Source organism: Vidua macroura, chromosome 1 (genome assembly GCF_024509145.1).
Source record: "Vidua macroura isolate BioBank_ID:100142 chromosome 1, ASM2450914v1, whole genome shotgun sequence".
NCBI lineage: Eukaryota > Metazoa > Chordata > Aves > Passeriformes > Viduidae > Vidua > Vidua macroura.
In genome coordinates, this window is record NC_071571.1 from 71,590,004 (window position 1) to 71,606,513 (window position 16,510).

Consider the following 16,510-nt stretch of genomic DNA (forward strand, 5'->3'; position numbering starts at 1 on the left):
CATAGTCCTGACTGGGAACTATCATCATGTGGCTCAGAAGGGCAATCCAGACATTCACTTAGCTGCTTTTTTTGTTATTTTGACTTTGTGGCCTAAGTGAATCTGCTTATTTTCATTCCTGTAATTTATTGGAAGTCAGGCGTGAACACTGACACTGTCAATGAACACACAGACTGACACTAGAGGTATTGTACATTTGACACAGGTTTTATAGTGCTTTATTCTGAACAGTATTTAGGTAAACGAGTACTGAACATATGCAGCAGGCCGTCTTTAGATAGAAATGAAATCTGATTACCATAATCTCATGTGGAATTTGAAGACTAGTAATTACAATGTTAATTTCACTCAAGTTGAAGTCCTTATTTCTTTCTCATGTTTTAGACATTAAGTAACTGTAAGGAGTTTCCTTAATGCTGATTCCAGAGCTAGAAATGGCAGATAATCTGTGCATGAAAAGTGTGGCACTTCCAGTATTAATCCAGCTGTGTTCTATCCTTGATTTGCATAATGTTCTTTTCCTTAGGACATATACAACAGGATTCCTCTTGTCCCATCTTCCATGTCTGAAGGGAATGAGTCAAAAAAGGCCACACAGCAGAGTTCAACCTCACCAGTCTGGGAACTTCATGCTGAAGAGTCTTCTGGGGACACATACTATCTCCATGATTTTTGCCTCTGGTGTCTGTAGGCCTCGGTGTGGCTGCTGTTTCACAGATGCAGATCCTGATGCCAGCTTGAACTGTTGTAGCTATGCTGCAGAACTTGTCCACTTCCTCAGTGGACGCTGGCAGGGTCTGCTAGAGCACCCTGGGCCACCAGAGTGTGGCCAGGTACAGGGGGAGAGCGATCATACCACATGGCCACATTTCCCCTTTTAGGCATTAGGAATCCAGAGAGTGTGAGTCACGAGAGAGAGAGGTTTCACTAGGGAGCAGGAATGCAGCTCTTTCTCCTAGAGCCCTTTCCAGCTCCTGAGCTATCTTACGTCAGGCTCTCACTTCATTTGGGGAAAAAAGTGCCGCAGAGGAACAAAGTGTTTTTGTTGCTGAAGCTGGGATACTTCTAAATAAAATATGGTGTGTTCTTCACAGTGGAAATTATTCCGCTAAAGGGAAGGAAACAAAAGGAGAGAAACTACTTCTGCTGCATATGTAGAGTACAATGTATTACTCAGCCAATATATGAACCTCTTAGATTTCCTTTCAAAGATGATAGTCGGGAAGAAAAGCTTTACAGGAGTGTGCACCTGTAACACAATGTAATTGTGCTTTTTTTTTGTAATGAACATGCCCAGCTTAAGGAGAACAGAATCGGCCTGAAAGAATCACGTTGCGAGTTTTGTTGTGTCTGAACAAAAAGATAAATGGATGGTCAGCTTTAAATTCATCTTTGTGTTGCAGAATCCGATATCCAGGTACCTCTCGGGAGTCACCACCTTGTTCATTTACTTCCAAGGAGACTTTATGGATGATCTTTGACATAACAACACCTTTTGTCTCACACATCTCAGAGAAATCTGATGCGCTTTCATTGAAGATATTTGTCATTCCCAGGCTTTCCAGAAGTGGCTTCAGGTCATAGTCACCTTCCACACTAAACTTTGGAAGAAATACATTCACTTTGGTGTTGGCCATCATGCTGGGATTTGTCCACTGTAATAATGTCTCTGGGGTCAGTGCCTTTTCCAGCTGAAAACATAAAAGAACAATGAAAATTACTGAGCTGGCTGAGGAAAGTGAAAGGAGGAAAAAAAGACCCTTCCTGAAGTTCTCACTCCTATCAAGCCTTCAAAAAATAAAGTCAAAAGGCAATTTTTGTTTCTGAATTCACAGCAATAGCATTCAGTCTTAACATAGTCCCAATTATATTGATTTAAGTATGATTTAATCCACAGGACAGGCCTCTGGAGCAACTCTTCTGCATGTGCATGCTCTGGCAAGATTTTGATAAGCAATCACCTCAACAGCCATATGAAGGAACCTGAGGAAGACAGTCCCTGCCCAGGTTACACCTGGCCAACTGGCAAATATCCAAAAGTCTTTATTCCTGACCCTACAGAGTAATGAAATTGCTGGTATTTGGGACACAAAATCCAAATTCAGAGCCTGATCTCAATCAAACATGCAGCTGTTCAAACAATTTTTTTTTTAATCTGGAAAGGGAGAAGGCAGAATGTGGGGCCACAACAAACTGGTATCAGGAAAGGCCTCATTTGCATTTTATGATAGGTGTGTTCTGTAATTTACTCCAACATATAAAAGCATCTTACAGCTGCAAAGACAGATTCTTCCTGCCTTTAAAATTTGTGGCCAATTGCAGCAAATGACAAAGGAGACTTGAGTAATCGTCAGTCTTTTAATCCTCAAATAACTTTACTATTAAGTAATATTATTAATTACTTAGTCTTTAACAAACTTTGAATAGGGGTGAAAATATGTCATAAAATTTTCACAGAGAAAAAACATAAGAAATTATTGATCTTGAAAAAATGCCTTATTAATTTTCACATTTATGTGCAATTGGTAATAAAAAATGGCTCATTTGCCGGCACCTCTGCTCAGAATTAAAACTTAGACATGTAAGACCTTAGTAAAATAAATCCTGGACACGTGTCAATTGAAAAAAAAATAAGGATACCAGAAATAAGGGCACCTTCTGCACTTAAAACTGTTTTCTCTGTGCTCCCTATTCTAGAGCAAAGCCTTATGTACAACCTCACGCTGGACACAGTGAAAACGAAGATGCCACAAATATGAGAGGAGGAACAGAGAAGGAGAATGAGATGGTAAATTCACAGGAAAGTTACTTTTTGTTTCCTTATGCATTGCTTCGAAATAACAAAAACCTTCCATAAACATATGGCATTATATGGGCTATTTCCAAGGGAAGTATCATAACAATTCTATTTTTTCTCTCACCTTCTCCAAGCCAGTGGTCTCGTCTTCAATCTCTTTGGGCAGGAGAATGAGCATGCTTATATGTTTGTTAAGGCATGGGAGCTCAAGGATGGCAATATTTAAATCTTTTACATAGCCCAGGCAAAAAGTAGCTTCCAGATTCATCATCTGCACTGGTTTAGTTTCAGTCTGCAAACATAGAGGAAACAATCTATCATTCTTTTTGATTCCCAGATAAGATGGTGACAGAGGAAAGTCTGTAAGCTTGCATGGAAGCGATACATTGAGTTACCACCAGAGAATTTGTTGGCTTTCACAGGTAATGAAAGCAGCAGCAAGAGTTGGCTTCTTACAGTAGGCAGCTTTCCAAACAAAAGTGGAACAGACTTCTACTTAATACAATAGCAACATAGGGGGGATGTGCCTTAAAAGAGCAATTTATCTAATATTGGTGGTCCTTCATGCCTTTTCACTGAGTGCTACCAACTACACTGTCAACAGGGTAACTGTCTACAGGTTGTAATGCTAGCAAGTGTCAAGCACTGAGCACAGCTCAACGGTGGAGGTCGAGCTGTTCGTTCAAATAATTGATATTTTGGTTCAGGAGTTGAAACAGAATCAGAAGAAATTTCAGGCCTACCTAAATCTCTAAGTCTTTGCTCTTGAATGAAAATAAACAGAACAAAACAAAACACTTTATTTCATAGGGAAGACTTTAAAAGTATTCTGTCCACATGAAAATGTTCAACATTCAAATTCAGTAAAAAAATGTTACTTTAGGGGAAAAAAATCTTGAGATGCTTCACTTAAAAATTTTAGTGTTGATTGTGTGACTTTAAAAACACATTTAGCTGGAACTATTGGCTGATGAGGTAATTTATGAATATTTTCAGTGAACCTGAAACTCCAACTGTGCTTATGCATCTCTATATGTATGTCTGTGTATATTTGGAATATAATTTCTTTATCTCACAAATATTGTGCAGCTTTGTATTTTGGCTGTAAGTTTTCTGATTACAATATTCATCACTGGTCACAGACTCCTGGATGCACCAGCCACAGGTGCTGCTCCCACATGGACCTCATGGCTCAGCAGGACTGACGTGCAGGGAGCTGCAGTCCTGAGCCTGACTGGAAAGAAGGAGACTGATGGGATGACATCTCTGAAGAGGAAAACACAGGGCCAGGCACCTAAGGGATGTAGTTAAAGAGGTGACACAACTGTACACATTTCACCAGCTCAAGAAATGCAACCAACTATGCTGGTTTTTGGATTCAGCTTCTGGTACCTGCAACCTTCCAATCCATGAGAATTCGCATCTCCTTGCAGACAACAGCTGCTTCTGACCACCAGTACCCAGCTCATGTTGTCTAAACATACTCATAGGACAGTCTGGGACCCTTGCAACCTTGCAACACTGTATAAGATTAGACAGAGTCTAAGAATGCCATGGTAATACATATTTCTCATTTTCTCTTATTGGGATTTCTTTGGCTTTTTTTTTTTTTTTTTTTTTTTTTTGGAACATACCTTGTTGACTTTAAAAGGACATTCTTTGATCTCTGCCTCTGGGAACTTCTTCATCCAGTTTGTGACAAAATAAGCTGCATTAACTAGAAGAATCTGAGTCTGGTCACTTACACTATCCTCATTCAAAACGTTCTCCATTTTTCCTGTGAACAGATTTACAATGGTTGTTAATACAACAATACATTAGCAGTATATCAATTGCTTTAAGTGAATATGGCAACATTTCACTGAACTAAACACATTTGTGTCCTGCATCTCACAGATAAAAGATTTTCTTTCTAATGGAAAATTACAAAAAGGAGCACTTAATTAAACTTGCAGCTTAATTTTTGATGTAGGGTTTCGGATCAAGGCAGATCTTCTAAATGACATGTTTTGTTGGTTTATATCACATGTGATCAAAACTACATCTCCTGCTTTTGTTCAGTACCTTAAAGAAGGTGCTGAGTGAAATTCAACAAATTTAAGTGAAAAAACACTGTCATTTGAAGAGCAAGACTTGAAGGGAAGTTTCAAATTAGCAGCTACTCTTTTCTAGACAGATACACAAGAATAAAACAACCAGGATAACAAAAAATTGCTGCTCTGATTACAGTTAATATCCAAATACTTTTACAGACTTCAAAAGAGGATGTAAATGTCATGACCCACTCTCTCTGTTTTAGAGCTGTTCAAGCACTGCCAAAAATGACCCTGAATTCAGAGCACTGGGATGGCAAGTCCTGTCTTGGAGCTGCACAGGCAGGTGCTTCCAAGTGCTTCCCCATGGGCATCTGTGCCAGCCTGGGAAGGACCAGACTCGTGCATGGTGTTTCCATATTTGCACCACATGAGGACAACAGGTGGCATCCAACCCCAGGGCCATCTCTGCCGGGGCTTCCACAAGGTGGCAAATGAGAAACCCACATCTGCTTGTGCCACCTTGTGGCACCAAAAAGCAGCTGAGATATTAATTAACAGCCTGAAACTCAGAGTCCAACGAGTACTTCCCATTACAATGAAGCTTTTAAAGGAATTAGAGGGTTCAATATTTTGATTTTACATGTTGTGATGCTCCACAGCCAGGACCTGTCATTCTCCTAGACCATCCTGCTGCAGTCAAATGTGAGCAGCTTTCCCCAAGGCTAATGCAAGGTCAATCTCACATTTCCACCTTCAGAAGTGCTGCAGCAGTGAAGTCAGTGCTGCTAATCCTCATGAATCCAAATAGCAGGCCTAGTCTTCTTTCACTATGTATTTACTCCTAAAGAGGTGTCACAAGGATAAAGATCTTTCTCCAAAGAGGCAAACAGCATTCCCAAGGTTAAGCTGTACCCACCATCAGTCAGCTCTGAAAGAGATTTGTTGATCTTTTCTCGGGTTTCCTCAGTTTTTTCTTTGAACTCCACTAATTCCAGTTCAGATGGAAAAGGTCTCTTTGTGGAGTTGACAAAGTCCTGAAAGACACAAGTAACCAGTCATTCTTGGTTAAGTGCCATTGGGTAGTTGAGGAGTTGATTATTATTCGAGGAAAGGTATTAAATAACTGCAGGAGACAACAAGGACATACACCTGCATCCAGCACATCACTCCCAAGGTTGTCTTCCGACCAGTGGTGCCACATCAGCAGTTAAGTAACTTTGGATATTGCAGAAGTGACCATGTTGCCAGAGTTTACAGGATAGAACCTCAGTCCAGACCTGAGCAAGACTGAGATAGAGGCCACAGTCTGCTCACATCATGTCTGTCCTCACCAGGGAAGACACTTACTGCTCTGGGTCCTGGCCTTGCTGTAGCAGAGGCTGAACAGCAGGTGATCTGATCACAGCATCAAAAGCATGTTGAGTTTTCTGAAACACCTCTTTTAGGCTGATGTTGTCCTTGCTTGGGACTCTACTCAGAGACAACTTTGGGGGGAAAAATCCCAACACACGCAGCATTCTTCTCAGTTTTTTTCAAAGTTCATAAGTAAAAAGGCCAAACCACCTTCTTCGCTTGTGTTGCTTCAATAGTCAGGCTTCTGCCTTCTCAGGCAGATTAAGAAAACTGAAGCTTATGCAGTAATTACTTGGGTGTGTGAACTGGACATACACTTGCACCACCAATTTTGTTTTATACTCATTTTCACTCATACTTGCAATGCAAAGACTTTGATGTGGCATAGAAGTCATGTTGCATTCAAAACCAAACTTGCTACTGAGCTAAAGCATATTAATGAAAGAATTAAAAGTATTGTAAGAGTTGCACAGCTTGGGGTCAAGCAGCAGACTCATCTATCCTCCTACAAACCTTTATGGCAGCAGACAATATTATGCTGTTTATCATTTGAGTCCAGTCAGCCAACAACCAAAAGCACAAGAATTAATTTTAAATAACATTGCAGTCTGACATCTTAATAATCCATCCACAAGATGGTCAAGTAATTCCTAACACCAGGGTTTTCCTGCAGTACTTACTGTGGTAGGATTGAGAGACTTGTCTACAAAGAGCCGTTTAACCATTTTCAATGCAAAGAAAGAGCTGAGTTTGGAAACATCTGAAGTTATTGTTTGAAACCCAAAAGAAACATCTTTGACATCTTGTAAATGGAGCACCTGTTAAATGAACATGATAAAACACTAAGCATATTTTTATTATTATTCTCTAAACATTCCTAACAGCTAAGCAAAAAATGTTAGTTAGTGACCAGAGCTGTTGCTTTTTGTGTTTAAGCTAATGACAGAGCCTCTCCATGTTGTTACTCAAAAATCATTTATGTATTTGACATGCTCACATAAATCTAAAAACCTGATCCTACCAGAACTTTCACCAAATGCATTTCTTTCCTATGAGCAATCCAAAGAAACCAATAGAGATGTTCATGTTGCTGATGTGACTTAGTCAACTATACTCCATAGTATGGAGTCATAATGTTTTTGTCAAACTTACATTCCCACCCAAAATCCTGAAGCTTTTAAGACAGATAGGTGAGGGTCCCAGATAATCTCCTTTCTAGAACTGGGCTATACCTTTAAAAATGCTTGACAGATCATCAAGTTTTCTGACTGCTGTGACTAATACATGACATCACATGATATTTCAGCAAAAACTGATCAGATAAAGATAACTGTGTTTGGTTTTGTAGACAGACTATAACCATGGGTAGGGCTGCTGACCCACACATGGCTACCTCCCAGCTCCTGGGAAAGACAAGTCCAGGTCTAGGAAATACTGGGATGATGATGCCTTTGTTTGAAAATAACCCTATAAATACGAATTCAACTTTTAATGCCTAGTTATTACAGGCTCTTTGATGGTGGCTGTTTCATTAAAGGAAGCCTGTCCACCCTCCTCACCTGCCTCAAATTGCCTTATGAAGCACAGCAGGCACTTGTGACCTTCTTTTTCTTTTGTACCTCACTACTGCTCTTTCTCCCAGAGCACATCACATCTTCACAGACAAAATTGCTGCTCTGCCTTAGTCACCCTTCCATGTCCTCCCCTCTCCTTGCTCAGTGAGAGTAGAAGGAAATAAACTCCCATTACAGCAGCAGCACAGCTGTCATAGCGAACTCCATCTCCTTAGAAACAACTTTCTCAACTTATTTCCTTTTCCTCCAACAGTTTTATTTCTTTGCATGTTAAGTGTGGAAAGCTTCTGTGCCTGGGATCTAGGTTGGAGGAGAAAGCTATTGCAGCTTCTCTACCTGGAAGAATTTTTGGCACAAGTTTGTTGACAGATGTTCCAGAGTACAGCTGCCAATCTGGCTCCTTTTGTATCTAGTATTTAAAACCCAAGCACAAACTCAGGGGAAGGCAGAAGCTAGAACAGACATGGAAAATAGGAGATATTACACTTAAAAGCATACCAAGCTCTCCTTAGCATCTGTCGTCAGCACTATTTAAATACCACTAGAGAAATATGAAACACAAGTGCGCTTGTGTAACAGAGCTCAACTTGTGGAGGTGCAGGTTAACTTGTTATTATGGAATGGTTCAAAGCAAATTGCAGACACAAGTGAAAGCAAAATAAGGGCAGGGTGATATTTTTAACTTTCCCACCAGAAAGACAACGCTTGAATTTTGAAATGGTAAGGGAGCTTCAGGGTACCATTTAAATTTAAATTTTAATTCTTTTTTTTTTTTTTAATACTGTTTGGAAAAATGTGCAGTGCTTACAAGATCCATCCCTGAAAGTCTTTAAAGCCAAGTTGGGTAGGGTCTGGAGCAACCTGGTCTAGTGGAAGACGTCCCTGCCTGTGGCAAGGGGATTTAAGGTCCCTTCCCACAGAAGCCATTCTATGATTCCATGACTTCCATGGACATATTGCTGTGCAGCTTGGTGAACAGCACAAGACTCCTGTAATCTGTGGCATAAGTAGGGGCACAGAAGGCTGTGCTCAGGGGTACTTTCAGTGAATGAGAAACTACATGGAGGAATTTCCAAAGGAGGGAAAATAAATTCAAATATATAGATGGTCTTTCAGAGCCAGGTGATAATCAGCATACAAATGCGTACTTAATTTACATTTCATGCACCTTTAGGTAACTGCAGAAACTGTGGGGACCCTCACTGGGATTAAAAGGATCCAGCTCAATCTCTGCTTACACAGAGGCATCAGACAAGGCTGGAGGGCTGACTCCCTGCACCACAGGGTGAGCTCCATAAACTGATTGAATCATGACTACCATGCTGGATCATGATGCTGGAAACCCCTTGAATATTATGAGCTGCTTGAAAGGAGAAACATGGATGAAATTGTGCCTCTTCTACTTTATCCATCTCCTCTTTACAGTATTGTGGGAGAAAGGGGAAAAGTCAGTGCTGCTACACATACTTGCTGCTGACAGCAATGGCAAAATAATTTTTGATTCTCTAAAGCTTAAGCATTCTTGAATAATGAAGAAACAGTTATCTAGAAAATGCAGTGATCAGGACAGTGACTACACTAAAAGGAGACAAGGCTTTAATGCATCTGTAAGGACCCTGCTATGTCCACTTCCACCTTATACGTGCCTGAAAAGATTTGTCTTTAAGACAGAGTTTCACCCTTTTGTTGTGCAGGGCCTTGGAGTGTAGAACTATTCAAGAAATTTGGATGGATGATTTGAAGTCTCTCTTACAAGGGAGGCAGACAACCAGGAGAACATTAACAAGAGTTAATAAGAAAGACACCTACAACAGCCCTATAGTTTTGCAGCCACAGAACAGGTTGCTGGCAGCTTACCTGTTTCATCTGCTCTGCAGTATCACCTTTTGTAGCTTTATATGCCAGAGCCAGAGACGTTGAGGTACACAGTGGGGAAAAAATAATGTTGGCTGTTTTGTCCTCCTCACATAGCTTTTTGAACATATCAACTGCAAAGGCAGTGTTTGCTAGTTGCAGAGCGTCCATTGTCATCCTGAAAAGTAAAAGGGAAAAGAGAGATGACTCAGGCTGTAATTCTAGTTCCTGCTGTGGTGGGGCTGAAAGCAGAGCACTGAAAGAGGCTGGCACCAGTATCTGGAATGGGTATCTTGAATTTTCAGGATGAAGGAGAGGAGAGGAGAGGAGAGGAGAGGAGAGGAGAGGAGAGGAGAGGAGAGGAGAGGAGAGGAGAGGAGAGGAGAGGAGAGGAGAGGAGAGGAGAGGAGAGGAGAGGAGAGGAGAGGAGAGGAGAGGAGAGGAGAGGAGAGGAGAGGAGAGGAGAGGAGAGGAGAGGAGAGGAGAGGAGAGGAGAGGAGAGGTTCAGTAACAGCCATTATCTTCAAGTGTCAGCGGGCAATGCCACATGTTATGTAGAGCCAGTATTATCAGAAGCACTTGAGAAAATCTGTGTGGGTCAGGGTGACCCACACACACTGAGTCAAATTGGATTACATATGAATTTAATCTGTTTTTAATTGATACTCTTAAAATCTGCCAACTCAGAAGGTAATTCACCTATGCTTTAGGATCTCCTGGCTCCCAGACAGGTCTTTAATGGTCTCATAACTTCTCTCTCCTGCTTCATGGCTAATTGTCCATTAAAACTTTAGCTTTGGTACATGTCCATCCTCTCAGGGTTGATTATCCCTGGCCTTGCTAGAAGTCTCCAGAAAGCTGTTTGGTCCTGTATGTTGAGATTATTTTAGAAACTTAAAGGAGGCCTTCTAAAAAGTAGGCTGTGTGCCCACCTATCACTTACACTGTTTTAACTCAAAGGTTTTCCTAGCCACTCTCAGTAACTGCAGTTGCCACAGGGCTATTACATGACCTGTGCAGTCAGGAAAGCCAAGGCACAGTTGCTGCTGTCCGTGCTCTGGGAAAGCAGAGACTATTCCCATCTTCCAGGCTGCTTTCACATTCCCAAAGTTGCACTTTTGTTTGAGCACATCTGTGTAGATTCAAGCCAAGAAGGGTGACGCCCAGAATTTCAGTCTGGCTTTAGGCCAGCAATCACACAGAAGATGACCCCTTTGGCATAGTGAATCTGACAGTACCATGCCCCCAGTACCATGTATCCCTAAAAAAAAGGAAACTGTTAAAACTGGTGCTAAACTGCTCCATCAAAGCTATTGACAGAAACAGAAAGGAAATGGAAATTTTTGCATGTGTTATGCTGCCCAAATGTAGCTGAACATCTGACACTATTGTACAGAGACACTCTAGAGCAGCTGTGGTACTTGACAAGTAATGACTTCCAAATAATTTGTGGTAGTTATAAATTTTTATAACTATTTTTTTGTGGGAGTAACAGATTGGGCATGTAATTTGCCTGCAACACAGTAGAGAAAGAACTTTGATTTACTCGTAAGACCTGTTTGACTACAGAAGGCCTTTTACAAAATAAATGTCTTTATTTTTATTTTAATTAACTTATATATGTTCTTGGATCTATTACGTAAGGCAATTGTTTTACTTGACAACTAGTTTGTTTGGGCTAAAACATGCAGTATAAAAGGTTAGTGAAATGCACTGCATTGAATCAAGTTTAAAAAATTATATAGTGGCATTAAACCAAGGCTTTTTAAGTCAGAATTTGAAAAGCACACCTTACCAGCCCTGCACTCTTGCAAAATGTTCTGACTGTTGGTATTAGCAACAAACTGTTTGCTAACAAATCCCCTCCCACTGGAGGAACAAAAACAAAACAAAACAAAACAAAACAAAAAAAAAAAAAAAAAAAAAAAAAAAACCAAGAAAAATAACTTGTCGCAAAGACAGCAAACATTGAACGTATTTTATTGGAGAAACTTATCCCCACATGAAAATACAGAGGAGTATGCTTTGCAACATCCAGATGTTTTGTCAGGCTCAGAATTCAGAATGGGTCTGGTTGGCTCATCTCTCTTCCCGTACTCTGGCAGTCTCTGGCAGCTGCTTGGTAAAGAGGAATTTTCCATGAGCGATTCCATTTTACAGCATCAGCAGGCATTGAGCTGATGTCACAATGAGGTTCAGGAAACATCTCAGAGATTTTATGGGTGTAAAGAGAGGCCCAAGTGCCAGCCTAGCACTGCAACCACCCACCTCACTTACGTAGACACAATTTCTCAGGCATGAAAGCAACTAATTAACAGAAAAGTCGAGCTTGCCAGCAACCATGGGCTCATCACACACCTTAAGGGAGAAGAGCTTTAGGCAGGACAGTGGCAAAAGACAGAACAAGTTTGAAGGACTGAGAATGCTGATGAGGGAGTAAATTGGAACAACGGGGCAACGAATCAAACATAAACTCATTCCTTTTAATGCCTCCTTGCAATTGCTCATCACAAGTGTGCTCTTTTGTGCCTATGCATATCTTAAATAAATTCCCCTGCATAGGCTACCTACCTTGTCTTTGCCATTAACTCAACCATTCTCACAGGAACAGACAATACACTCCTATACTGTGTCTGCTTCCCAATCTCTCTCTCTCTCTGCCCCACCCCACTCCACCCCCCAATACTGAAGATTAGGGGCAAGTACTAACTTCACAGGTATTTCTTACTGAGGAACTGGTGGAAAATTACCCAGGGAACCAAGAATGCGTCATTCAGTACACATCTACCACCCTCAAAAAGACAAATAATACAAAAAGTCTCATGAGTCATGCAGTACACCTGAAAAACATTTAATTTGGAGTTTAATTTTAATGGAATATTTTATTTAGTATTAGCCTGCATGATATTATCCTATTCAGGCCTCTGGATCTTTCTTACAGGGTAAAAATAAATATGAAATCATACCCAATTAAAAATTCCCCTTGTTCCTTTCTGGCTTAATGTAGACTTCGAGATGTAGATGCACTACCTGTGTTTCATTCCTTGGGTTGCAAGACATTCAGAGTAAGAAAATAAAATAGGAAATTTTACATAATTTAATTAAATTCTTCTTCCTTATGCCAGTTAAAAGCTGTACCATGCTTTAAAAACTCCTCTGGCCTCATGAGTAACTCTCATATTACTCATGTTGGATGATTTTTTATAAAGTTTCAGTGTTTCTTTTCAGTGAGAAAACCAGGAGGTATTTCATGGTGAACCTTTTATGTACCTTTGTTCATCCAGTAACTGCTGATACTCTCAAAGCTTCTTTGGAGGAGAGTGAAATTGTTTCTGGTAGTGGCAAAGCTCTCATTCTAATTTCTTCCTTTTAATGCTACTATTGAAATAGGGACCATTCAGGGCATTTTGTTGGGGAAAAAAGCTCAGTTGCACCCTTGACCTTGAATTATTGGCTGGATAGCAAAGAATAATCTCTATTCCACCATCTTTTTCAACTTGTCAGCCTGCTTTTTATTCTCAATCTATTAATGACTATTATACTATATTACACTATATTTTCATATTATATTTATTATATTACATTTAAGAGCTTACAACATTCATATTACAGAAAAGAATTGACAGTATTAAATATTAAAAAATCCTAAATCTCTTTAAAGCCTTGAGCACCCCAAGCCTTGCAAGTCCAGTAAAGCCAGTTCCAGCAAGGTGAGAAGGGTTGAGGCTCCCAGTGAGAGGAAAGCCCATTAGCTGCCCATTAACAGCCTCAGAAATCAGACATAGCTCCTGAGTCAGTAATCACAGGGAACCCTCAAACAGGGAGGAGTCAAAAAACTGAAAATGAAATTTTACAAAGGCCTGCTGCATGGATTCTTATTGGGTCCCTCCTTTCCCAGGAAAGCAGACTATCAGCATTTCCAGAAAGACCCGCAGCACTGGGGCATCTTCTAAGCACTTGGAGCTTGCAATCCACCCAACTTTATTTAAAACTCTGACTGTCACAGCGTGAAAGAAACATTTTCAGATACAGAAGGGAGCTGAAAGGCTACAGAACCAGTTCAGAAAAACCTGATTTAAACTTGTTTATTGGTATAAAACACCATTTTTGCTTAGTCACTCTTGCATTCAACAACTACAACAACCCCTCCCCCCCCCCCCAAAAAAAAAAAAACCAACAACAGGGAGGCTTTTTTGACTATCTGCTTACTAAGGGAAAATCTAAATATAACTTACATTTAAAAATATAATCATAAGAATATCAAAATCTGTGTGCAAATGTCTGACAAGTCAAGTTAGTTGTATGTCAGGAATAATCCAATAAAGCAGACCCAAGTATTTATTTTATTCTTGTCTCGGTTAAGCAGTCTTTCCAGGAGAAGACACCTGTGGCAGATAAAGCATAGACAATGCTGGCCATCCAGTCCTGGGGGGTATATTTGGTTTACATCTCAGGAGCTGTGAGTGCCAGTGCTGTAGTTTTTCCAGTCCAAACAAAATTCCAAGAGGATGAATTACATAAAACAACCCACATGCAAATTTCACAAGTGAGGCATTAATATTGAAACTAGATCAAGAGTTTAACATGACCCTACTTCAGTTCTTACTCAGCATATACGATACAAAGGAAATAAAATATTTCTGTGAGCCTTTTCTTCTTCTACACAAATGACAACTCTCCACCTGGCAAATTACCTAAAAAGCCAAGGACAAAATTTTGCCTGAACAGACATCAAGGAATGCAAGACATCAGACTGATATGGGACCAGAGCATCTCATATGGTTGAGGAAAAAGCACTGTCAGCAACAGAGAGGGGAAAGTCACTCCAGGAAAGAAAGAGAAACAAGCTACTGCAATATGCTTTGTTGTACTTCAATAGCCAATGAACTGTTCAAACTAAATGGTCACACTGAAAATAAATTTGTAATTACTAGGCCTAAGCTCCTGTCCTTCACTTTAAACAAGTTCAGATTAGTCACTTGGTTAGTAACTCGGAGCAAACAGAGCAGAGCATACACACCTCTTCAGAAAACAAGAGGAATATTCCTTTCTAACAGGAGCTTACAAACCAACCTAAATCCTACTTTGGTACATGGAGGATTTTCATGGCATCATACACAACCTGCTTTTTCTGATATGGGAATAGCCATTTGCAATAAACCACCATATTTTAATAATTCCTAATGCCCTTGCTGTCTCACCTGTCAGATCTTATTCGCTGCTTCCAATTAATCTTTCCAAAAAGAAAGAAATCTAGCAGAGCAATTGCAGCAGTTCTAAAATGAAACCAAAACAGTGTCATTTGGGAAGGCAAAAAAGCTTCTTTGATTCCACATGTACATTTTTGGCACAAATTTCCTTATCCCACTCCCTCCATGCAATTATGTTTCACAGCCAAGATTTGTTAACTATTAGCTCAGCATAAATTAAAGTATCAGAGAAAGAAAAAAAGCCATACTTACTTTGCAAGGCTATAATCCTGGTAAACGAATCAATGAAGTGAGCACAGCACGAAGAACCAGCTGCCCGTGCTGAAACCTTGCTGAGCAGAAGACTCTGTTACTTGCCTACTCATTGACACCACTCCCACTTTCCCAACCTCAATTTGTCCACACACACACTCCCTCTCACTCTCGCTTTTTTTTCCCCTCCCTTAGTCATTCTTCATGGCAACTCCTACATTGGAGGAGCAAAATTATTCACACCACAGTTGTCTTTGCCTGCCCAGCCACTGGAGACAACAACAAGCTCTGGCAGGAAAGAGCAGCCCTGTGTGCTGCCTTCAGCAAGCGCAGTACAAAAGGCACCAGACAAGAACGAATGAAGGAGCGAAAGCAGGAGTTGATGAGCAATTTAAAGATCTTCTCAGCAAAACCAGCACTCCAAGAAACTCCAATTGGAATTACAGCTATTTGCAGAAAAATTGTAACCATGAAAAAGAGACCCAGAAGAAAACCAAAACACATAGAAGTGTGTGGCTGGGCACTTTGCATCTGTATATACATTAAGACAGTATCTTAACTCTGCCTACGAGGCATATGTGTGTGTTTGGCTGCCTAAAAAGCCCAAGGTCAAACTGGAGTTAATGCTCAAAGGAAAACATTGCTGCAAAGCAAAGTTCCCTCCCATAAGCAGCCAGGTGCTCTGCAGGGGAGCAGCTTTCCCTGCTCCAGTTGTCCCAAGAGGTGGTAAGGGAACAGAAAATTCCACCTCTTCACTTCCAGAATGGGCACCACTGGGTTCATGTAACTACAGCCCACATTAGTACCAATGAACATGACAAGGTAGGAAAAGAAAGGGACAGGGAGAGGTGCCAGTGCAGCCCACCAGTTCTGTTTCCTTTAATTTGAAAGACATATGCATCCTTACCATGTCCTGTCCCTGCTCCACACAATTCCTTGGCTGGGCAGCCGAGCTGCCCACAGTGGACAACACCAGCAAGTACCCCCAGGGAGGCCATGGCTGCCCCTCAGTCCCCATGAGGAAATGGCCCCACACCACAGGCACAGCTTGAGTTCACACCTCAGTAACCCCAGGTGGCCCTGCATACATTTAGACTACAAAAAGCACAAGCAAGATAATTGAATCTGCTTTCAGGTTTGAAGTGCTGGTGTGCCCAGCTGCCCAAATGCAAGGGGTAGAAAACCAAAGGATGCATTTTCACCAGCATGGTACTCCCTTGGTGACAGTGGGAACTGGGGAGATGGTATCTCCTTCTGGAACGACATGTTTCTGCAATGCTTTGAGCATAAATCAGGCCACACCACAGCATCCTGATAGGGTCCTACCCATGTTTCCTTCCAAGAGGCTCTTAAGCTCTTATTACCCAAATGATTTTTTTTTTTTATTTTGCTGTGATGCAGATGGAGTTCACCTTCCATCACTGCCAGACAGCA

The 16,510-nt window shown here is 40.8% G+C and overlaps 1 protein-coding gene across 2 annotated transcripts; it reads right to left on the reverse strand.

The window, feature by feature from the left end:
- Window positions 1-188: 188 nt before the first annotated feature.
- Window positions 189-15,161, reverse strand: SERPINB5 (serpin family B member 5). Of its 2 annotated transcripts, none has more exons than XM_053997914.1 (7): window positions 15,077-15,161; window positions 9,618-9,792; window positions 6,867-7,004; window positions 5,750-5,867; window positions 4,432-4,574; window positions 2,922-3,089; window positions 189-1,691 (listed from the first exon to the last, which is right to left on the reverse strand). In XM_053997914.1, the coding sequence occupies exons 2-7, from the start codon at window positions 9,789-9,791 to the stop codon at window positions 1,299-1,301; spliced, it is 1,134 nt and encodes a 377-aa protein (XP_053853889.1). In that variant the 5' UTR covers window position 9,792; window positions 15,077-15,161; the 3' UTR covers window positions 189-1,298. The 2 variants fall into 2 exon arrangements, with proteins under 2 accessions (XP_053853889.1, XP_053853898.1); XM_053997923.1 differs by lacking the exon at window positions 15,077-15,161 and adding an exon at window positions 10,314-10,332.
- Between the last annotated feature and the right edge of the window lie 1,349 nt (window positions 15,162-16,510).

Excerpts from the sequence above, each read along its gene's own strand:
- SERPINB5 (XM_053997914.1), bottom strand. The coding sequence starts at position 9,791 with ATGACAATGGACGCTCTGCAACTAGCAAACACTGCCTTTGCAGTTGAT. Across the intron at positions 3,090-4,431 it reads GTCCTTTTAAAGTCAACAAG|ACTGAAACTAAACCAGTGCA; the intron begins GTATGTTCCAAA and ends CTATGTTTGCAG. Across the intron at positions 1,692-2,921 it reads AGACCACTGGCTTGGAGAAG|CTGGAAAAGGCACTGACCCC; the intron begins GTGAGAGAAAAA and ends TTATGTTTTCAG.